This window comes from Centropristis striata, chromosome 9, assembly GCF_030273125.1.
Source record: "Centropristis striata isolate RG_2023a ecotype Rhode Island chromosome 9, C.striata_1.0, whole genome shotgun sequence".
NCBI classification, from domain to species: Eukaryota; Metazoa; Chordata; class Actinopteri; order Perciformes; family Serranidae; genus Centropristis; species Centropristis striata.
Genome location: NC_081525.1, coordinates 28,451,978 through 28,477,212, shown reverse-complemented (window position 1 = coordinate 28,477,212; position 25,235 = coordinate 28,451,978). Strand labels below are relative to the sequence as shown.

The following is a 25,235-nucleotide window of genomic DNA, read 5'->3' as shown; positions in this document are numbered from 1 at the left end:
AGCCCAGCAAACATGAGATTCCTTGCAGATCCTCTGTGTATTTTCAATCAGGACTGAATGAAATGGGCTGATTCCAAAAATACAGCTCTCCAGAGAGTGAGGGAGGGAGAGTACAAGGAAGAGAGAGAGAGGGAGAGAGAGAGAGCGGGCTCATCTCTAGATCCCTGCCTACGCTGCTCTGAATACTTCACATGCATCTGCCTCATTACACCAATGCAGGAGTGCATCAAGAATATGCAATCCAGAAGATGTAGCTTGTGCAGCAGATCATCTGCTGTTAGAAAATATACTATCAAGCACAAATCGGTGTGCAGCAAAACTCAGAGTTCAGAGGAGATTTGCTGTGACCAGAAGCTGTCCAGTTTGAATGTTGGGCAAAATGTTGGGATAAAAGTGGAATTCTCTCTCCACATTCCTTCAGTGACGAATAAACAGATGCCGTTGTTCACTTTATTAAAGTCTAACCTGCAGCCGTTCTGCTCTGTTGTCATAGACTGAATGCTGGAATATTGTAAAATGAATGAGAAGCATGGTTTCACAGAGGTGCATGCATAAATAAAAGCTAAATTTCTACACATTTAATTAAATATCGCAAGATAAATCACAACTGGGATAATGAAAGTTATATAGTGTTTTCACATTGAGTTTTCTGTCTGTAATGTTGGCTGTGGATTGATGTAAGCATTGCTCTTGTAGTTATTCAACTTAGGCCAGACAATCAGGAAAGCCTGCGTGCTGAAAAATAAAGTAAAAATGCAATTTGTGAATTACCTGACCAATATGCTGACATGCTACCAGCTCCAGGCATGTTGCTCTGTGACTCAACCTGACCTCTGACCTTCTCCTGTGGAGAATGAAGGGGGAGGGCTAGAGAAAAGATTAATATCTTTGTTGGGATCAATAACATGAATATAGTGCTTAGGGGAAGGATATTACCCAGATAGCTGCTACTGCATTCTGTTTCATAACAACACAAAGTCCATCTGTAGATGACCTTGTTGATAATGGTCAGTCTCAGCAGGTGATTCATTTACTGCTGTGTGTGTGCGTGTGTTGGAGGTTGGGCAGCGGTGTTGGTGAGTGTAAAGCTGTCACCACATGCCACATTTTTCTCTGCGTACACCCAGGCAGTTATCATAATTTACATCTATTCTCCTGCCGCTCAGTGATGAGCTCTGCATCTGGAGTGTGTGCAGATGTGCTGTAATGTTTCCACACAGCAGCAGCAGCAGCAGCAGCAGCATCGCATGTTTTTTCTGTCCAGAAAAAAAGAATTTCAATTAGCTTGGCTCTCACTCATATTTTCTGTACAATAGCCATACTTGTTCTTTTCAAGCAATGGTTATGAAAATGTTTCCCAGCTCAGCAAACACTGGCAAAGAAAAGATACAAGACAAAGCAATAAAAAAGGCAATGTTTCTGAGTTATTTGTGGACTATCCCCTGCAGTGGACTTGCTTGTGGCGTTGTGGCGATGCACACACATGCACGCACACACACACGCACACACACACACACACACACACACACACACACACACACATGCAGGCTCTCTCTTTGATGAGGTAGGCAGTGAGAGGGGTGTTCCCAGGGAGCTGGAAGCTGCAGAGATACAGACTAGATGAATCGATCGGGTTCCACTCCTCCAACAGTTGCTATAGCAACGCTGAGGTCTCTCCACACAAATCCACGTCAAGGTATTGTCAAAGCATGGCAATAAAAAATGAAGTAGATGCAAAAGATGGCAGGGAGCTAAGGGGGACAAATATTTTTTTTGGAAAAAAATTTTGGAATATAGCTGCCTTTGTGATACATGAGACCACTTTTATTACATAGTTTTGCTACAGAATTCAAATTCCTGGAGAGAAATGGGTGAAAGGCATTGCAAGTGGGGTTGTTTTCTGTATTTTAGTACATTAATTTGAAATGCTCATCCTCAGTTTGCCATCATTTAAAGTGCAAGTGATTCAAATTAAACACATTAGCACCATGTTCTTTTTACTGAGCCTCCTGGGATCTTAGTGGAATCTTTTACCCAGAATCTTCACTTTCTCCCCTCCATCATACAGACAGCATCCCGGCAGACTTAAAGGACCCCTTCTACACGGATCAGTATGAGCAGGAGCACCTGAAGCCTCCCGTGGCCAGCCTCCTGCTGTCTGCAGACCTCTACGGCCGGGCCGGCAGCCTCATCCTGAAAAGCGACGCTGCCAAACCCCTGCTGGGCCACGATGCCGTCATTCAGGCGCTGGCTCAGCGTGGGCTCTACGTCACCGACCAGGAGAGACTGGTCACTGAGAGGGACCTTCGGAAGAGGCCTCTGCAAATGGTATGAGAGATTTTTAAATCTATTTTTTTTGTTGTTGGTGGAGATAAACAATAATAATTATTTAGGCTTGTACACAGAAACACTCAACTTCCTGCCTTGGGGATATTAAGTTACTGGTCATCACATTTAGGAGCTTAACTCAACAGTTTTGAGTATTCCCAGAAGTAGAATTTGACAACAGAATGTGAAACTATACAGTGGCTTTCCTTTTCCTAAGTCCCTGCCTGAGAAATACTTCATAGCTTTCCTCATTCCATAAAGAGGAGTAGCGAGGTGCAAGAAGAGGAAGTAGTACTCCCATTTACATACTTTTGCTCACTGCACTGTCTTAAAACAAGATAAAAACACTAAATCTGAGGGAAATTATCTTTCTGCATGGACAGATAATTTCACTTGAAATTATCTGTCCGCGCAGCAAGATCATTTCCCTCAAATTTAGTGTTTTATCTTGTTTTTAGACACCCTTTTTTGCAGTGCTTTGTTTGCAGTCCCTTATGTTGCTCCATCCTAACTGGGAAGAATGCTCCAATTGCCTCATGTACTTACTGGTTAGCTTTTTGCAACTTCGATCTTTTCTACAGTCAAGATATTTAATTTTAAAAGTCACTGTAGAAGAATAATAATTTCTGACTCCAGCAACACTTGTAGTATGTGGGAAGAATGTGCTATAAAAGGGACTATATTTAAAGACCTACACATTACAGCTTGTGGCCTTCATCAATGTCTTGATGACCCTGATAAAGGCCACAAGCTGTAAGGCGCAGGTATTTATATATAGACACTGATAAATGCAGCTTTTCTGCTGGTATAATTAGTAATAATAATTTGTTTGTTTGTCAGAGCAGGGGCGTCCCTCTCTACCTTAAAAAACTCCCGGAGAGAGCATCTTCTCTCCTAGCACCACGACAATTCTACTCCTTAAAGAATAATCACCAGCACTTATTGCTGCACTAATGGCTGCACTAATGGCTCTTATTGCACTACACCTTGATTGTTCCCCCTTTTTTTCCCTGTAAGTCGCTTTGGATAAAATTGTCTGCTAAATGACTAAATGTAAATGTAATTTAAATGTAAAATGTTCATCTCTGTGGTCATTCAGTTAAAAGTGACCAATCACAGCCATTGCTGAAATGAGCTTTCCATCCAGTTTTCATTATGCGCTGTGAAAAGAAATCACATGGACATTGCATTGTTTCCTAATGTCCAATTACTGCGGATAATAACAACAATTTCTGAATGCACATTTAATTAAAAAGATAATAGAAAGCCACTGCAAACCAATAAACAAGCGCATCAGATAACCAGTGAAAATGTGCAATAAGACAATAGTGTTATTTACTCATCTCTCCAGATACATATTTTTAAGCCAAGTCAAACTAACAATTAAACAGTACAAGCTGACTTAGACCTGGAAGCATCCTCTACCCCCGTGTGCATCCGTCATCTTTCATTGGGATCATCTCTAGCTGTGTTTAGCTGTGTGTCTAGTGTTGGAGTTCACTTCAGTGATGACTTTGCAGGCATCCTATTGAGTGAGAATGAGGGATCTTCATTGTTTGGGGGGTAAATCTCAATAGGAGGCTTTATTGCTTCAGTGAATTGCAATTGAGACACAATTAGCACACAGTTTGCCTGCAGTCTGTTTGTAGAGTCTTGCTGCTTTTAATTTCCTTTCTATGCTAATTCAAAAGTTATTTAAGTTTTCATGGTGTTAATATTTCAAGCACTTTGTTTTGCTAAGACAACAAGTATTGTATCACATATGTGATGTATGTGCATGTGTGTGTGTCCATGCTTTCTACATGTAGCTTGTTAACAGAGCAGCACCCACACTGTGTGTGTCTGAGGGATTCTCATGTTGTCTGCAGGATTACTGATCTTTTAACTTATTTTCTCAGTTTATTTTCTAGTCCAGAGCTGAATAAGGGTTTTAGCCCGGCACAGTTCATGACTGAATGGTTGTCCAGAAAGCGATAGTGTGTGTTTGTGTATGTGTGACTAACTAGGTTGTTGTGAGTGTGAAAATGAGGTGCTAGAGGAATGTGAAACTACCTTCTGCCATTTCATTTTATTTTCTCCCTCTGTCATCCATCTTTCATTGTAATCTGCATCACTCCGTTTACTCTCTGTGCCACCACTCAAACATCTTTCCCTGTCTCTATTTCCAGCCATTTCGCCCTTCAATCCCAAAACATTTCCCAAAAACGGTCCTTATTTTTTCCCTTTTCATTGGGACTGGGTGGGTATTGTTTAAAAAACGACTGGGGTTGGGCAAATGTCACTGTATATACTCTGCATAGTAGAAATATGTCCACCTGCAGAGACTTGGCAATACCATTTCTACCAGGATAGCTATTCTCTGGTGATCTTGTGATTCTTGCGCAGTCTCGTGGTGTCACTAATCCAGCTGCCTGTTAGTAACTTAATTTGGAAAGACAGAGTGAAGTTATGAATGCAAAGCAGCAGGAGGCATCATGTTAACCTTATAACCTTTGAAACTTGAAATGATTTTCCTCAGGAGCCTTAAGGTTGCCATTTTGGAAGATTTTTAGTTTTGAAGTGAAAAACACAGCAGTCAACTTCTTGACACCATAGACTGTAAGAGTTGTATCTGCTGTGGTAGTGGGCCAATCACATGTTGCAATAAATAGAAAAGGAACAAACAAAAAGGATCAAATGCAACTGTTGTTGACTGGAGAAGTTTCTACACTGTAAGAAAAATATAAAATAAAATACAGTGCAATTTTTTGTTATATTACGGTAAAATTATATTCGCAATGTTGATTTCCCGTTTAAGATTGCCATTTTATTCCATATTTTACAGTACAAAATAAAAAGGTTTTCCATCAAAAGAAACACTGTTCTGCCATATAATTGACAAGAAACTTCTTTATAAATGCCCCATGAATTAAAGATTTTACCATTAAATATTACAGTATACTTCTGTTAGAGATATGGTGTTTAGTACATTAAACAGTGCGAATTTTTTTTTTTACAAAAAATAAATGCAAAAATGATGGCTTGTTTATATATTACAGTATATTTTTTGTTACAAACACGGTGCCAGTGTATTGTACAGTGGAGTAATGTTTTGGGTTTTTTTAACTGTGAAAAAGACTGTTTTGGCTGATATATACATTCACAGTGTTTCATTGTTACAGAAACTGAATTGACCCATTTATCATTTTACAGTCTTTTACTGTCATGGTTTAGCAGTTTTTCAATGTAAAATCTACAGACATTTTTTACAGTGTACATGGTACTGGGTTATATCGGTACGTGATACACAGGTTGTTTAAAAATGATACCTTAAAAGTATGGAGTACTGATACCCAGCCCTATACTTTCCATTCCACATAATTTTTCCATCTTTACCTATTCTCCCTTGTCAAGATCCCTCCTCAGCTTATTTCTCACATTCTCCCTCTATTATCCACATTTAATATACATTCATAATCAGTCATTTAGCATAATATTAACAGCCCCATGATCTGACAATGCTGAGGTTTTTTATTTTATCATAGTAGCCGTACTCATGGTAAATTGGATTTCTTGTCTTATCAATTTATTGAGGTAAGAAGCAAAAACAAATGCAGCATTGCTTTATATTGCTGGCTATGAGCACACTACACACTTGAGACAGTTCATGTGGATTACCTGTCACACATTGGAATGGCAGCTCAGGCAGGGAATCATCTATTATTCAGAAAGTGCTTCGGCATCTAACTGAGGCTTGACAAGGGGACCAGGAGCTGTCCAGGCTGAGTATGTGGGGGTGTGGAGAGTCTGCAAGAAGAGCAGGAATAACATTCTTCTGGAAGAGTTGGAGAGGGCGGTTTGATGATTTGATAGGCTGTCCTAAAAAGAAAACACCACTGTACTGTAAAAGAGTAAGAGACTGAGCACCTTCCTGCAGCACTAACTGTAAGCTGCTCTGGATAAGAGCGCCAGCAATGTCATTAAATGCTGCTTCATGGCATTTTAAGCTAAGCTTTTTTGTAACTCAGCACTTTGCATAAGGTATAAGAATATTCCGAATAAGCAACTCCAGGGAGCTTTAGTAGGTCAGTCAGCAGCTGAGTTAGATGCTGCTGATGTCTTGTCTGACACATGTCATAACTGAGAACATTTACTCATGTTTTCTCTAGGTTGCTAAACTGACTTTGCATTTTACTCTGATTTATTCTGTCCCCGCTCTCTCCTCTGTCACTATTGTGCCCACTCATCCTTCTGTCTTCAGCCATGTGACGGATCCCCACATGTGAAGATGATCACAGTAACCGCCCACCCAGTCGCCCACACACATTCTGACGCTCTCCTCCACATGTAGTGCTCACAGGGAATGAGGGAGAGTGGAGGTGGGCTGTGGAGCTGAAAATATTATTCTACCATTACACATTACAACCCACGTCAAGCACCGCTGCATGGATTATGATAGCTGCAATTCATTATCACAGGGCTGTAATTGCTGATTATATATATATATATATATATATATATATATATATATATATATGCATGTGTGTGTGTGTGTGTGTGTATATATATATATATATATATATATATATATATACATACAATAGTAGTTATCGACTGTGTTCTTTTCAAAGTTTTGTCCGTGGTGATTGAGTGGAAACTTTGGGAGACTCACAAAAAGACTCAAAGAACAATTTAATAATGAAAATGAACTTGCATGCCAGTTTCTTCAGATTGTTTCTGTCGTCAGGAAGAAAACGTCATTTTAAAGTCCAACACCACAACCAGCAGATAAACGTTACTGAATTATACTGATGTAAACAGTAACCATGTTGCTATGGAGACATTACACCGAGTGGGATGAGAATGATGTCAAGATCCAAAAAAATGATGAATTGAGATGATGAATGAAAATAAATTCAGTGTGTTTGAGGCTGTATAAACGTCCACAGTGTGTGAAAGTGCATCCTCCGTCTGTTCAAGAATCAAAGAAATGAATTATTTAGTGTAAAGTGGCCCAGAAGTGCCCATTGCCTCCCTGCAGCAAGGCAGAGGAGACAGTTAATGTATAGGAACAGTTTTTGGAATTTACTTAGGTTGTTTCGATCAACACAAACACTCTTTTGCAACAACACTCTGGTCCACAATCTGCTGGATACAAAGAAGCCTCACTGCAGCACTGATGGGTAATTGCCTTGCTCAGGGGCACCTCAGCAGTGATAATGAGAAAGCGACAAACACTGTTTTCTGCTTCACTTGGTTTGAATTACCACGGCAAAGCTGCAGGACTGTTGTCTTGGATTTCAGTTGGTGTTCATGAAATGTCCATCCCTTATTCTTGAAGTAAAAAAGAGTAAATTCTGCCTTTTTTGTAAGAAATAAAAGTAGGGTGTCACACAGTGTTGAATTGCAAAGGGAGTGGGTCCCTTCACATGACATAAACATCTTCTAACATCATATAAAACTAGAATGGAACTCAGAGAGAATGGACCTTCGCTATGGCCAATGATGCGTTCACATGCACAAGCCGTTCTGACTTCAGAGCATTCATTAGCTTAATTTGTAATGAGGAATGCTGTATTTTATTGCTCAGAGTAATACGTAGTTATTATGTAGTTGTTTTCAGTATTTGCAAGACAAAAAGCAAAGGAAGGGGATCGGGTGAGCCATGAAATATGATCGAGAAACAAATATTTCCAATTATTCTGAGGCCACATGAATGCTGCACAATTGCCCTATCTCACAATGTAAACAAAAATAAATACACCCCGTGATTTGGATCTGCTCCAAAGTAAAATAGGTTGTACCTTGGGCTATTCTATACCTTTCCAACAAGTTTCATGAAAATCTGTTGATTCATTTTTTCCCCTAATCCTGTTGACAGTAAAACAAAACAGTCCACCTGCACTGAAAACAACCACCCTGTTTCTGAAGCAAAATCTTAATATTTAGGAATAAAAAGCAGTCATTATTCCTTACAACAATGTGTAATAAGTATGGCTAAACTGATAACATGTGCCGCGCTGCTAACAGCTTCCTGGGGAAGAGCCTGTCAATCATCCACAGGATACTAACTTGGGGATGCACTCTTTACTTCCTTGACCTTGTTGCAGGGAGAATCGATGTTCTTCCAAGCTGCAGAACCTTGACTGTCACAGCTTTAATATTTAATAAAGCTGTGGTAAATAGGTCACATTGCTGCCAAGAGTTTTTAATGCAGTGTATAAATCAGACACTATGTATGTATGCTGTGAACTCCTGAGAGGCGCAGCACCTTATATGGTTTCTGAGATGCTTTAGAGGCTATATAGATACTGTGTCTGTGGCTGTATGTCAGAAAAGCTATAAAACAGACAGGTTTATGGTCACACTTATGTCAGAGAATGTTTTTAAATCCAACTTTAATGGCAAATGCATCTTTAAAGTAGAGATGCTGATCGGATACCATTTTTTCCCTCCCGATACCGATACTTGTGCTGTATCATACCACACCTGCATGACTGTGATATGATTATCATTGGGGTTATTGTGGTCATTAAGCGCCGAAATCCCACATTTTTGACAACAGACAGGGGTTGGTCACCCAGGATAATAAATTCCAAGATTTTGTCTGTTATCTTGCTTGCTTTTACTCTGTCTCTGGAGAATTTTTCTTGTCGTCATTCGTTGTGCTCTTTAGGGTGACGCGTCTTCAGGTGTTTAGTTAAATTGCTTGTGTTAAAATTAGCACCACTCATGCCACCCCTTGAGATTTTATCTTTGCACATGTTACATTATTTGTCTTACTGGGAGATTCCAGTGTGAAATATTGCCACAACGCCGACTTGACAGTGCTACTTAGCTTAGCTCCAAGCCTCGCGTCAACCTGCTCTGACACACGTGTGTGTCTGTTGTGTCTGTGTTAGGTAACCAATTCCTCCTCGTCCCTCTAAAACAGCAGCTTAACGGAGAGAACCAGTAAATAGATTACTAATTTAATAAATTATGTGGTATCGGATCAGTGCCTGGACTCCAGTACTCGCTGATACCGATGCCAGCATTTTCGGCAGGATCGGAGCAATTTCAGACACTGGTGTCAGAATCGGAACAACTCTACTGTAAAGTCTACATTAAACACTTTATTCAGTAGTTCTTGTTGAACCATGCTGCTTTAGAGTGAAACCACTGTGATTTTTTTTTAATTTACTCTAATCCTTATAGCAAATTAATTCAAACAACATAATAATGTGGAATAAATTCCCACACAGGCTTCCTACTCAGTTGTAGTACATTTAACTGCACTGCACTGCACTGCTTGGGGTTACTTTAAATATGTTTTAAGCAAGTTATTTGAACTCCAAATATCCTTACTTGTTAACTTGGGTTCTTAAAGTCCAGTGAGGACCAGGTGAGACCATGCCAAAAAGGAATGTGAGCTGGTTTACTGTTGCTGGAATAGTAGAACACAGGACCGTCACATTATCCATGCAACAAAACACTCCATGTGTCTGTAAGAACAAGGTTCACATTAAGGATCCTTCTTGCAACTGATGATGCAGCAGTTGTTATTTCTGTTTATGATGTTTTGACTGATCAATATCAGATGGCCCTCTAGCTATTAAATATAATAATAGATATAAATGTAAAACATGTTTTTTAATGATGCCTTAAACAACAGAGAATCGATTAGCAATTCAAGGAATATAAAATAAATAGTACAAATTCAATAATACACGGTCACCTATGAAGTTGGAATATAATATTTTTTACCTCTTTCAATTACACTAGTGCAGTGTCCGTAGGAAGTATGTATTCATATAGTGGGAGATTAGATTGTTCAATTCTGGCCAAATGAGGTTGTGTGTGAAACTGGGATGTAGAATGAGGTGTCATAATTTAATTTTTTTTTTTAATTTTTCGTGTTAATATACAAAGTGTATATTGGGTAATACATGGATGTACAATGAGATATAAAGAGACACAGAAATAGTTATTTTAAGAAAAAGAAACTTAATCATCAATGTGGTTAGACATATATACAGACACAGATATAGGAGGGAATAAGTTTACATGCAGCACAAACAGATGGATGTGAATAATGTGAGTAAGGGTTATTAGGTGTGTTGTGGAATGTGTAGATTGATAACTATTCGATCGATAACTATTGTGTTTCATGTATTGTGGCTATGCAGACCACTACAACGTCTGCAACTCCATAAAACACTTACTTTTCATAAGGTACCACACCATCCAGCACATACACATTGAACATTGATATTTGGTGGAAACTATTAGAATATTATTGGAAAATTGAACCTTGTAGCGCACTTTAAAACTCCGAAAGATAGCTAGGCTAAATAGACTTCCAGATGAGATGAGTCAGGGTGTAAATCCAGAGTGAATTGTGTTACTGACCAGGTGTAGGCCTGTCACACAATGGGGCGGAGCTCCCCTAAAAGGCGTCCGATTGGAAACAGTGCAATGCCGCAACACGTCCTACGTAAATTATGATATTTTGAAAAATGATTTAAAAAATCTTCAAAATCGAGGATGCACACCTTCATGCCATGCACAAGCCACATACGAAATCTGAGGTCAGTCTGACTAACGGTCAGAGAGATATGCCCTAGACACACACACACACACACACACACACACACACACACACACACACACACACACTCACACACAGACGCTTCTTGCTTTCATAGATAGATGATTGTGAGAATGTAATTTATTATTGACAAATAAAGTGTATATCTTCTCAAAACTCCATTAATCAATCTCTTCTAAACATATCACAGTGAAAATGAAACCACAATTAATAGAGGATTGTATCTGAACACAAAATGATTCCATCTTTATGGGCGACCGTGTACATAACGTGTTTGAAAATTATCTAAAATAAATAAATAAAAATACAGCCACAAGCTGTTTGAGAAAAAAACGATGAAATATTGTAGAGAACAAAAGATACACCATTCTAAAGAAATGTATCATATTTTACTGTTAATCTCCATTAACATCATAAGGTGTTATTGTCTAGAGCTATTAGGGCCTTGAATAAATCTACATTGGCAAATTCATATCATTACATCATTTTGGATAGATAATGTAATAAATATAATTATATGAACCACTTATTATGCTTTTATGTGTGTAACATGACATGTAATTAACATTGTAAAGCATCGTACAACAGTAAATGTAAGAATCGGTCTATATTCATCACAAATTTCTAATATGTGTTAAAATCTCTAGTGAACAATCAATACATGTTCATTTTGATTTATGACGATTAAACTTGATAAAAAGTGTTTGTCATTTTGGTTTTACTGTGTGACAGATTGATTCATCAACTCCTCTGTATGGATGAATAGAGGTGAATACACTTCCTCCCGTTAGTCTCCCTCTCCTCTGCTTCCTCCATCACAACCCCTATTGGGCAGGCGCTCCGTTTCCATGGTTACACTCCAGTAGGCAGGGTGGTGTGTGTGCGTATGTGTGTGTAGGTGGGTGCAAGAGTGGGGGTGCTCATGCTTGCATATGTCGTATGCACAGTCTGTGCTTGTATGTGCAGCGATGTACTGAGAGGACGCCGCTGCGCTCTGAGGCAGAGAAGACTGAAATGCTGGATCTGTACAAACAGGCAGATGGTATTTTTAAGACACACACACACACACACACACACTCACACACACACACACACACACATACATTGGAGTACAGAAAGCTAACCTGACTGCCAGGCAGAAAAAATACTTCTCAACATCAAACTAGCTTCCTCCATCCTTATTCTGTTTCCCTGCACTTGATCTCACGAACAAAGACGAGCTGGAGCAGCAGGGTGGAAGGGAAGCCCATCCAAGTACGCTCTGTCCTCGGCTTCAGCGAAGTCACAGCCAGTATGTTATGCTCAATGCCAGCGGCGACTCCCAGGCAGCACAGTATGGATGGCTAGGCAGCCAGCACATTATGTGATGTCCCTAGTCCTGAGCATCTTCAAGCACTAGTTAGAGTTAGACTTAGTGTTTTAGGCTGACAATTTAATTTAATAGATAGCGCTTTTCATCTAGAAAGAAAAAAACATGCTTAGTCCACATGAGGAGGGTCCATTTAACCCTGTATGCAGAAACACAGTTGTCTACACCACCCTACAAAGTCTAACTGCACTAACTACACAAAAGGTAAAACTGAGAAAAACTGCTTTAATATTTTAACTTTTTTTCTTTAACTGGCCAGCCTAATGGGTTATAGGTAGGTAAAGTGATATGACACTTATTTCTACATGTATTGATGATGTCATTTTTATGCTAAAAAATCATCATGATTTATTTGCCCTTTGACCCCAAAAATGTGGTTACTGCATCGCTGTAAAAGGTTCTAATAGTAATGCAAAAACAGAGTGCAGTAACTACAATGTTGTCGTCTTCTTTTAGCTTTTATATTTAGTTTTCGGTGAATAAACATTTTCAGAATTATTTTATTATTGCATTTAAGTGTTTAACAACTATTCAAATATTTGTGTATTTTAGATTTAATATTATAAAGAAATGTTATATTTTAGTCTTAATATAATTTTATCTCACTTTTTTACTTCATCACTATCTAGACTATAATTTGCCTATCAATAGTTTCTTATAATTTCTATTATTTTTATGTTTAAATTAGTATATATATCCAAAGCAGACTGTGGTAAGTGCAATTACTGCTTGGTTTTGAGTTGGATTTTGTGGTTTTTATATAATTATTTCTCTGAAATAAAGCAAAATTGAAAACTTTGTCACAGATAAAAACAGACATCAAGGAGTTCATTTTCAGTTATAACTCATTTTCGACCATAAATGTAGTTACTCCAGTTCGGCTTTGTAGGGCAGTACAGCGGCCATTGAATAGTGAAGAGGAATACATGCTTCAAAGCATGCAGGATTCCTCTAAAAACAATGTATAGCCTCATACAAAAATAACCCCTCCCAATCATCCACTAAAAGCATGTAGGGTGTCTGTATCGTCATAAGTCCTACCCTTTACTTGTATATTCTCTTTTCTTTTCAGTTCGCTGTGGTCGGGACGTTTCTTGTCACAAACAAAAAAAAGTGTGCACCACGGTGAAGAAATGCAAATATGGCGAGGTGAAATGCCAACCGGACAAAGCCCATTCCAAAAGAATCTGGGGTTTGTTTTCACTTTCATTGAGCTGGGGAGGAGCGGCCAAGTTTAAATGTTGTGTTTACGAACAGTAAGGGAAAATTCTGCATAGTATGCCTTTAAACTTATGTTCCATATCAGCTGATTCAACACAGGACAGTAGCCAGTTGTAATTTTTAACACAGTAAATCTTGGTAATTCTCCTGTCAACCTAGAAAACAGAAATATTTCTTTCAAAATGCAGTGAGTGTCTATTGAAATAAAGGAGATTTTGTGCTCCTGTGAGCCGGGGAACTTTGTTTTCTGAATAAACAGCTCCTCATAGGGTTGCTTCAGGCAAATCTATCCCAGGTGAGGGGCCAGGCTAAGAATAATTCAAAGACATTTACTGTATGGATCAGCGTCTTTGGTCTCCTTTGGGGCCAGGCTGAGGCAGGGAGATCACAGGTGAGAGCCTGGTGGCTCAGCTTGAGGAAATAACCTGCTTATTGACAGATTTTTTCACTTATTGTATGTCGACAAAGAAATCCTGCAATAATTAGTAAACTAACGATGTCATTTTCAGCACAAGAAGCACAACATGTACCAGGCCTAGATGAAACATCACAGATGTCCTCACTTATTTGAAAGGATTATGGGCTGCTACTATATTATACACTGTTAGAAGTTAATGCAGTCATACATGAAAAAGTAGAAAGTTAAAATCTCAGTTTAATGTGCATATTTTAACCATCTTGGTATTTAATGCTGCATTTTCTGATCTGGTGTAATGGCACAGTAAGCTTATTATACTAAAAAAGAGAAAATCTCTGTCATTTTCTCTTTAAAATGTAGAGCAGGGGATTTTGTGACAAATTATTCTCCCTCTTCATATCTTAAAATATTCACCTGGTTCTCTTTATTACTGACATTACAAGTGTAAGGCTTGGTGAGGCTATAATAGCACTTAATCCGTAATTCATTTATGCTGCTGCTGATTTGGCCCTGTGCAGAGCTTTACACAGGAATAACACTTTCTGAGGTTAAATTACAAGTGTTATTATTGGTTAAATTGATGTAACGTGTTTTCATTTATACTTACTCATGAATTAAACATCACAAACAACACAATAATATGTCTATAATAGATAATGATTCATTCACTGCGCTAGTCTTGAGTGTTGCACCAATATATAAACTAAGAATATACTGTATAATAGAATTCTCTGTTTAGCACAATGTGAAGCCAGAAAACAGAACCGTGATCTTGAACTGGTGGAATCAGGCAACACTCTGCAGATAATCTGCAGCACTGTGCTCTTTTGTTGAAGACCCAATTTTTGGGTGATTGCAAAGACTCCTATATTGTGAAATGGAGACAATGACATAAAGAGAAAGGCAATTGTTTTTGGATGAAGACAGTGGGCGAGAATACACTTTTTATAAATTTCCTTCTGTGGAGACTTTGAAATCCTATCTGCATTTTCTGCAGGGATTTAGTGAACACCAGGTAAATGGCATCATGTTTATGTAAAATGAGTGGCGTTTCCCTTTAAATGAAATCAAACACCCTTTATCACTATGAAGCACACATGAAACAGTTTGAACCCAGAGAGCCTTTTCAAACATTGTGGAAGGATTTGGAGTGCAGGCGTATCTGCAGGGTGGGTCAACACTGGCTGGTAGCCGTGATCACGTCCCCAGATAGTGTTCTAAGGTTAGCTTTGAGGTTTCCATATAATTGCTAGGTTGGGTTTGGAGCATATGGAGGGGGAAGGTATTCTGCTTAAAAGCTCCATTCCCACAAGTGATGCCAGACCTCACAGTTGGTATTTTGTGCATGGGCATGTGTGCAATTGTGTGTTGGAGCATTTTTATTTCTGCTCACAATTGGGCGAGCTGTTAAAGAACTTAAGGTTTTTACATTTCCTAAACATTTTTAATAATTGTGGGAGGAATTTGACCAAATTCCAAATGTAGTTTTGTGTTATTCCAGTAGTTAAGATGAAATACAGCATCACCTGTCTCATGAACTGTGTTTACTGGGAACAATCATAATTCAGTTCAGTGGTTCAGTTCAATTGAGTTTGACTTTCACCTATAGAGTTTTTCTTAAAGTTGTCACCTCAGTTTAGTTGTAATTTCCAAAGATTTAATATAGCCGGCTAAGGCACTGATTGTTTCTTGAGAGACCTCAATATGTGTTTGTGTTACTGAGTTTAGTTAACTCTGAGAAAGGGTCAAACTTATGAGACAAAACTGGATGAAAACACTGATAATGATAATAACTATTTAAAAGTACACGTTGCCGTGGATATGCATTGCTTTTCTTCTCTCCTGATGACGGCTCTTCTTGTTAGCCACCTGTCACTCAAAGGTAGCTACGCCCCAAATCAAACGATTCTTTATCATCTATTTTCTTCTAACTTGGACCATTATTTACACAATTAACATCATATTGTCTTGATTTTTTTTTACTAGCAATTGAGACCATAGTGTTGTCCTAAAAAAGTTTTTGGATAAATCAAGTGAGAAGTTGGCTCATTTTGTATGGAGATAGATAGGACCAAAATGCTTCTGCAGCCGCCGTCAGCGCCCCCAGTTGGAATTTTTGGTAGAATTCAGGCTTAAGGCAATTCCAGCTTTGCCTCCCTGCTCAGACCCAGAGGTTGCCACCTGGTCAAACCTGATTGGTCAAAACTTCTTCACCTATAAATGGAAAACCAGAACGTTTCAGATACCACAGTCTTGTCCAGTTGCAGTTCCAACTCTGCATTCATATGCAGATATATGTTGAAAGAGTTTAGTTGTATGCTATCATCTCTCTCTATTTCACTAAAGCAGAGTTTACTGTATATTTATCTGAAAAAGTGGTACTTATTTTTCTTTTTAACTTTATTCCAAGTACTGGTGGTGACCTTCAAAGGAGACCAGAGAGAGGTACAGCTAAGAGCTTTTCCATGTCCGGATGAGTTGGCGTGAAGTTACCTGGAGCTAGACAGATTCAGTTTTTAGACATATGCCCCAGCATGGAGCCTCTGGGGCTGGACAGGAGAGCTGTAATACTAAAAGCAGACTGCATTTCAATATTACATCACCCCTAGTGTGTGTATGTGTGTGTGTGTGTGTGTGTATGTGTGTGTGTTTGTGTGTGTGTGTGTGTGTGTGTGTGTGTGTGTGTGTGTGTGTGTGTGTGTATCTGTATCTGTGTGTGTGTGTGTGTCTGTGTGTTTCTTCAGTTGGGTTTGTTCAGGGTAATTTTCTGTTCCTTTGATGGTAGTGTCTCCACTAAACTTTGGGGATTATCATAAATAATCATTGAAGTCTTGCATTACAGTAAAAACAGGCACAGGCATCATAATCATTAGCCGTGATCCATTGAAGGCCCTCAGCCTTCACTTTAAGTTTTGGCAAAGTCATTACTGTAGTCATTACCGCAATTCAGATCATTCTGCAGTGGAAAAAGTCAATGTAATGAATTCACAAAAACATATCTCAGAGTAACTTTACAGTTATGGGGAGTTTTTATTGTGCAGCTTCTGCTACCTGGTTCAGGACAGAACAAGCAGCTCAAAGCTCTCACAATAGAGAGTTTATGTACAACAGACGCATGACAGCGAGGTGAAATACACTACATTCTATCTTTTGTAGGTCGCTGCGGTTTGTTTTTTGCATTTCTTTTGTGCAATGTTAAATCAGGCTTCTATGGTGGATTTTCATCTCTCCTCATTCACCAGGAAGCCGTATTAAAGATGAACAGTGTTTGCTTATCTCCCCCTGTGGAAATACAGGAAGGCAGCAATGTAGCTGAACAATAACAACAGGATATTGACCATGAAGGAGCATCTTCTTACCTCAGGAGAACCGAAACAAGATTTACGGGCGTAATGAGCTTAGGTGAGAAAGCAAAAATTTGCGTGTCTTTGTGGCTACAGAATGGTCCACGACTGTATGAAATTCATTCATCAAAGTGTTATTAAAACAACTAAACATTAGTGCAATTTAGAGGCAGCATCTTGGGGTGGAAGACTAAAGGTAAGAGATGCAATCTTATAATGAGAAAGTTTCTATATTGAAGAGGTTCATTAGGCCTACTGATTTAAATTTTTACACCGTTTCTCTATAAAGGCCAATAAAACAAAACATTTTTCTTGTCACGTGATGTTGGTGTGACGTCGTCTCAGATGTGTTATATGGAGTTTTACATCCCACCCACGTGACACCTCTGATGAAGGCTACAGAGGCAAGGTAGCCGAAACTTGTCAGGTACAAGAAAAAAAATGTTTTTGCTTTATTGGCCTTTATAGAGAAACCGTGTAAAAAAAAAAAAAAAAAAAGAGAGAAAGTTTCTATTTTGAAAATCAGATGGAGTGAATTAGCATGATTTTCCCCTCATGCAGCCATAAAGATACCCCCGAGCAAGACATCTGATTCCTGAGTGCTCTAGGGGGGCTGCTCAGTGGCCAATAATGAAAAACAAAGGTTATGCTGGGCAGCTCTAAATGTGTGGATTAGTCCAACTGTAGGAGAATGAAGTAAAGCGATGCTGAAGGAAAGCATATGTGCTTCAGCAAAGGTCAAAAAAACATGACGTCATGCGATATCACAGGACACTAATGCAAACAACTGACAGATCTGCTCCAAGGGCTCACTCTTTCTTTCAGCAGTGAAGAATCTATCTCTCTCTTCCTTCCCATTATTTCTCCCTCACTTCTTTTACTACTCCTTCCCTCCATCCAACCAACCATCACTTTGCATTCATCTGGTTACTTCCTTCTTCCTTCCAGCTTACATTTGACATTTACACATGGCCAGCTGATCCTTCACTGACCATTTCTGTGAGCGATACACAGTACAGCAACTCTTACTCAGAGCTCATTGAGTTGCAGCTCCCTATCTGCTTCATGCTGTGTGAGCGCTGAGTGCAGAGGACCGTTAAAGAGGCATTTTCCACATGTATTCTAATAGAATGAGACAGTTTTGATGCCCTATTACAGGGTCAGCTGATAATCAGTTTATCAGTGTTTAAAAGTCATATGACAGTATTGCATTTATTGTTTTATTTACAGACACAATTACAACAATTCAGTAGCAGACCTCCATCCATCCAGAGGTTGAAATTAGAGATCTTCCGATACCATTTTTCCCTCCCAATACCGATTCCGATACTTGTGCTGTTGGTATCGGCCGATACCGAGTACCGATCCGATACCAGTATGTTGTAAAAAATATCATACTACACCTGCATGACTGTGATATGAATATCATTGTGGTAAGACTTAGCTCAGGTTCAACCTTTTCGTGAAATATGAATAAATACAGCAAATTTATCCATTTATTTTTACATTTATTTTTAAATAAAGCCGTATACAAAACAGTAGTGCAAAACCAACTTAGATAAATAAATCTAGGAATATATTCAAATTAGGGTTGTCAAAAGTATCGATACAAAAAAAGTATCGATACTAAAACGTTGTATCCGGATACGATACTCATTTTCAAAAGTATCGATGAAAAGTGTTATGTTCTCTCTTGAAGTCCCAGAATGAAGCAGAGAAAAGTCGACTTATAAAGCTTGCCTAATATTGTGCACAGCATGCAAAATATTGTTGTAATTGTTATTGTTTATGGTATTTATTTATTTATTTTTTTGCACTACCTCAGACCTGAAGCTCGTTATCATAGTTGCAGCTTCTTTTTGCACAACTGTTTTTTATTATAAATATTTAACCTGTGGTTCTGTTAAATTTACATGTTGCATTTTTGTTGTTGTTAAAAATATTTCTGTTAAATTTTGGGGTCTTTGTTTTTATCCTTATGGTATCGAAAATGGTATCGCATGTCCAATGTTTTCCTGAGTATCGGTATCGAGTTGAAAATCTTAGTATCGTGACAACCCTAATTCAAATTAAAGTGCAGCCACAACGTTGTAAAATGAAGGTACAATAAATAAATAAAATGTTTTAAGAGCGGCAAAGAAGAACTGTGCCGTAGATAAACGGAGCGCACCAGTAAATAAATTAGTAATTTAATAAATTACGTGGTATCAGATCAGTGCCTGGACTCCAGTACTCGCAGATACTGATGCCAGCATTTTCAGCAGAATCAAGCAATTTCCGATACTGGCATCAGGATCGGAACAACTCTAGTTGAAATGCTGAATAATGTTTGATAAATTCAGAGCCATAAGAATAGACATGCAGAAAGTGTCAGCTTCTCCATCAGAACAGAAAGCCATGTTCCTTCCTTTGAAGTACCAGTCAACAACTTGAGTGCAGCCTAAACACTTTTCCTTACCGATCTCCAGAGTCAAACTCATTACACCCTTTCCTAAATTCATGTTAAAATATCAAAATTGAAATGTTGTGACCGTGACAGTGTTTGGTCACGGTCAGCATGTTTTTCAAGAAGGAAATATGTGTCAGTCAGCCTCCCGAATAACTCACTCAAACCCCTCTCCCCATGATTGGAAGCAGTTCCAAATACTAAACATGTCTTAAGCTTTTTGTTGGTATCCAAGTGTTGGAAATACTTGCAATACCTGAAAATAGATGCCCTGAATTGCATTTTCTTTAAGGATTTCTAATAATTAAAAGTAGGATCATATAAATACATGTATATTGACTTCACTGACTGTTTGTTGATGGTCTTTCTCCTCCTCCTCACTGCCCTATTAGTCTATTAAATGACATGTTTAGCTGTTGGAGTTTGCAGAAAAGACATAAATGGTTGGTTTCACACCGCTAGGCATTGTGTTGAAAAAGTTTGAGATTAAGGTGAAAGAAGCAGCTTCGTGAGATTATAAGTGTAAACACTTAAAAAAAGGTGTGTCTAAAAACAAGATAAAAACACTAAATCTGAGGGAAATGATCTTGCTGCATGGACAGATAATTTCACTTGACAAGATTTCTTAAATCTTAAATTAAGATTATTAAATCTAGAAATAAGCATGTTGAACGCTTAAATTAAGAAAATAACTCTTAAAACAAGATAAATTATCTAACACTTTCTGAATATAAAGGTTTTTTTAATCTTGGTAAGAAACAAATATTTTGAAGTGCAATGTTTTTTTTTGCAGTTTTAATTTATCTTGTTTTAAGAGTTAATTTCTTATTTTAAGCATTCAAAATGCTTATTTCTAGATTTAATAATCTTAATTTAAGAAATCTTGTCAAGTGAAATTATCTGTCCATGCAGCAAGATAATTTGCCTCAGATTTAGTGTTTTTATCTTGTTTTTAGACACACCTTTTTTGCAGTGCATGGTCCAAGTGTCAAAAAAACAGATTCCTGAAATGAGCATCTTCTTCGCCTCTAGCCTCTTCCTCCCACACAATGGCCTGGTGTCATTCAATATGATTAGACTGCGGACCTGTGGTCTAGAAAACAAGATTAGTTCTCTGTGTTGTCATTTTATCACATCAGACCACAGCAGATTCAAATCAATATCCTCAAATTGCTCAGCAGAGGGGGGAAGCAGGAGGCAAAAGAGGCCGTTGAGGAATGAAGCGGGTCCCTTGGCCTTTCTAAAATTGGTCTTTCCTGGATTCGGTTCATTTGTTGCTGGAATACAGGGCAGATTTGTAGCCTCACTACAAGCTGATAACAGGATTTGTATGTGTGTGTGTTTGGTTGTTTGTCTCTGGGATAATGTCTTACAGTGTTTGGACAGGCTAAATAAGGGCCAAAAGGAAACATCTTGGCAGTGTATTATTAAACAGGATTGGTTTGCCGCTGGGTTGCCTGATCAGAGATACAGGAAATTAAGAATTAGGCTAATGCAGTGTCACACAGCTAATTCATATCGGAGCTAAAAGTTAATTTTTAGCTGGTAACTTGACAACCAATTTGACTATATCACGCTATTTTCTTTTTTGGGGAAAATCCAATCTTAAATCCTACAGTCCAAGAAGGAATCAGACTGCCTTATTATTGACATTGTTAGAGAGTATACAGCACAGCTCTCCAACATCACTTACACCATAAAAACCCTCAAGTAAGATGTTTAATACATTGTTCCTTTTCTGTGACTCTGGTGCACTGCATCATTGTGGATCTTCAAGGAGCCGCTTGTACTTTATGGCTTATTAATGGGGTTAGCTCATGGAAAACCTGCAGCCCAAGTATAAATATTTGTCACTTTGATTCCTGGGTAGTGTATGGTGGTTACACAAGACAGTATAGATGGATGGAGGAGCTAAAGGTTGGAGCCAAAATACACAGATTACACCATATCACCATGGTGCAGTAAAGACAATGTTATATTTCCACATGTAGCTCATATTACCACTCACATTGCAGTTTCTTGCTTAAAACATGCTCGGTATAGAAAATATGCATGAGTATTACAGTTGATAGGACTGTTTTCTGGCTGTGGCTATTTGAAAAACTCTTGACCTGTTTTAACCCAGAGAAATAATTCCTTTATGCTATTTTTTTGCTGCTTTGTATTTTCTTTTCATAAATATAGCATCTGTTCCATGATGACGCATAAATAGTTTGCATGTGCTAATTAGGCATCAGTCTTAAAAATAATCTTACAGACTGAAAAAATATTTGCAGGCAACAGAAGGGGTCCAAGCGGAAGCTCATCAGTTATATTTTACAGTGGTACAAGAGAGCCCTGTCTAGTCACTGAGCAAGTCTAATTATCATTGTATGAAACAGACTGTTGTCATGAATAGGGAAGCTAAAGGACCAGTGTGTAGGATTTAAGTAGATCTATTAGCAGAAATGGAATATAATATTAATATTTTGATGAATAAACGATCTGCAACGTACCTTCTAGTTACAACTTAATCCTACACACTGGTCCTTTAAGTTTCGGGACAGATACTGGTCACAAAGGATCAATTATAGTTAAGTAGTAATAGTATTAATGGTCATTTTTTGCTGCAGTGTGAAAGTGGTCATTTTTCTTTGCTCTGGCATTGAATGTAAGAACAGGCTGTTTTCATCTATTTAAAAGAAACCCCCAGTGGTATGCTTTTGGAGGAGAGTCTTTTGTTAATAAGTTATGCACTCATATATTTCATAGTCAAAGCTTTCTGTTAAAACTAATTTTCTCAACTAGGTTTAGAATTTGTTATCCTGGAATGAATACACAAACAGAACTACAATCAAAATATAGGTTGAGTGTTGTAATATTCTTCATCGTAACAATGTAAATTATGCTTATTATGCAATTAGTGGTCGACCGATACGTTTTTTTAAGGCCGATGCCGATATTGATTATTTTGACATCAGTCTTAACCGATCCCCGATATGTCCCGCCGATTTTTTTGGACCGATTCTCGAAGCCGATATTGCCTTTTCTCCCTCCAATTACATGATAAAAATGACACAATGATAAGAATTTGTTACACAATGTGAAATGGGCTAATTGATCAGCAAACGAACGAACACACGTATCGGCCGATGCCAATACAAGTAACAAACACAAATATCGACCCGATATACCGGTCAACCTCTACATTCAATAAATTGTTGATATGTCTGTTGCTGTTGATTTTAATAATTTATTTATTTCACTTATGTGTTTCACAGTTTATGTTTCTCTCTTATTATTGTGGAACAGACACTGACTTTTTGTTTTCAATGTGTATTTTATGATGATTAAAAATGTAGCTGTTCCTTGTAAACAAGAGTGATGCTAGGGAACAAAACTGTCACTTCAATTAGATTTTTAATTTACTCTTTCCCTCGGGGCAATCACACCAACACGTCTGACTTGTCTCATACCTGACATTCATAATGCCTTAAGTACTTTAGATTGTTGATGCCGTTTAAAGCTTGATTAGCCTGATAAGTGACTGCTGTGAAATCTGCTGTGAGTTGAAGATGGCGTTTTGCATGTTATTTTTTATGAATAATTAAATCAATGAAAAATGCATCTGGCTGTTTTGCATCTACACAGTTGAAAAACATCAGACCGTCCATGGTTTTTTCTTAGAAACCCAACCAATGACATGACTGGCAGTGATTGCAGGAAATATATAGCATGGCAAGAAACAAGGCAACATTTTGGATAATTATTATGAATACATTTGTTGCAAAAATGTGATAGAGGTATGGCATGAGTCCTCATACACGGACTGGTTTATTAGTTTTAGTCACTATTGTGTGTAAATATGATTGCAGCGTAAAACTGGTAACCACACCTCTCCTTGTTCTGTTAGTATCGCTTTCAATATCAGATTGAAATGTGATATTTCCAAACAGTTCCTTTTGGGAGCAGAGCCAAAGATCAGAAGTACTTATGCAGCACGCAGAAAATATAAGTTTTCTTAGATTAACTTCTCGATAGCACAGAAGTGGATCAGTCTTACCCAATGATATGAAGTGTCTTATAAAGATGTTCAGCTACAACTTGTATAAGGAACTCCATGATGTCTCCAAAAATATATTTATATTGATAATTTAAAAAATCCCTCCAGTCAGGGATAAAGGAGCTTTTAATGGCTGCCACTTCTATTAATTGGACTCAGTTGTCAGGAAGACGTCTTATTCAGGCTTCTCAAAGGGTAGCAGTCACTGTGAGCAAACTGGGTCTTGTAACCAGGGATGAAGGAACTTGTTTCCAGGGCAACAGCCACAAGGGAACGTTGGACTGACGACAGAGTTTCAGATATACAGTACAGTGGAGGATTTAGAGTCCAGGTCCAATCCTATAAATCATTGTCACACACACACAGGAATATTTTTTGCAGTACTGTCTCCCTGTGTGTCATTTACATCCTTAAGCCAATGATATTCAAATGGATGTTTGTAGTCCAGCTCATGAACTCCTTTTTGGCTATTTTGTGTCTTTTCCTTGTTGCACTGGACCTGAGAGGTCTTTGGCTCTGTCTGCAAACAGTAACGTGCAAGATGTTCTCATTTTGAAGCATATGTTTTATCTTGATGGATTGATTCTGTTAAAGTACCATATTTTCTTGTAGTCTGAGAGCTCAATCTGTCACAGAGATTAGTTCCTCTCAGAGCAAAATGATCCGTCTCTCTAGTTGCATTGTCAAGGAAACAAACTGGGACTGTTTTCTCATCTATCATTCTCGTATCTTACACCATTTTTTCACTCAGCTCAGGTGTTGACTTGCAGTTGAGTACTTGCTAACATACTTTGAATAAACTATCTACAGGAAAAGAACCATCTGCTGGTATCACCACCTACCGCAAAGCTGCTTGTTTTCACCCTCTAAATTGTTTTCTGTACTGTTTTCTCTTCCAGAGCGCCCACCTGGCAATGATCGACACTCTGATGATGGCGTACACAGTGGAGACGGTGAGCGTTGAGAAGGTGATGGCCTGCATTCGTCAGTATTCGTCATACGACCCTGAGGTGGAAACACCTTATGACACAGAGGACGCAGTCACCACTTGGATCAACAAGGTGCGTCATGGTTTATCTATTAAATAACAGATTTACAGTAACTACACGGACTGTAAGATACTGCACTGCGAAAAACGTGTGTCTAAAAACAAGATAAAAACACAAAATCTGAGAGAATTTATCTTGCTGCATGGACAGATAATTTAACTTGACAAGATTTCTTAAATTAAGATTGTTACACCTAGAAATAAGCATGTTGAACGCTTAAAATAGGAAATAACTCGAAATAACAAGATAAATTATCTAACACTTCTAAATCTAAAGTTTTTTGTTAATCGCTGCTTGCAGCTTTGATTTATCTTGTTTTAAGAGTTAATTTCTTATTTTAAGCGTACAACATGCTTATTTCTAGATTTAACAACTTGTTTTTATCCCTTTTTTGCAGTGTAGCCTTTGAGGTTGTACCATATCATATACTTGAACCAAGCTGGTGCATA

At 38.2% G+C, this 25,235-nt stretch overlaps 1 protein-coding gene across 4 annotated transcripts in view; it reads left to right on the top strand.

The window, feature by feature from the left end:
- camsap2a (calmodulin regulated spectrin-associated protein family, member 2a) overlaps window positions 1-25,235 on the top strand; it is a 68,322-nt gene that overhangs the window by 4,318 nt on the left and 38,769 nt on the right. For all 4 annotated transcript variants that reach the window (XM_059340793.1, XM_059340792.1, XM_059340791.1 and 1 more), the window contains exons 2-3: window positions 2,069-2,328; window positions 24,637-24,798. In XM_059340793.1, coding sequence (XP_059196776.1) covers window positions 2,069-2,328; window positions 24,637-24,798 — 422 coding nt within the window. The remainder of the gene's footprint in view (window positions 1-2,068; window positions 2,329-24,636; window positions 24,799-25,235) is intronic.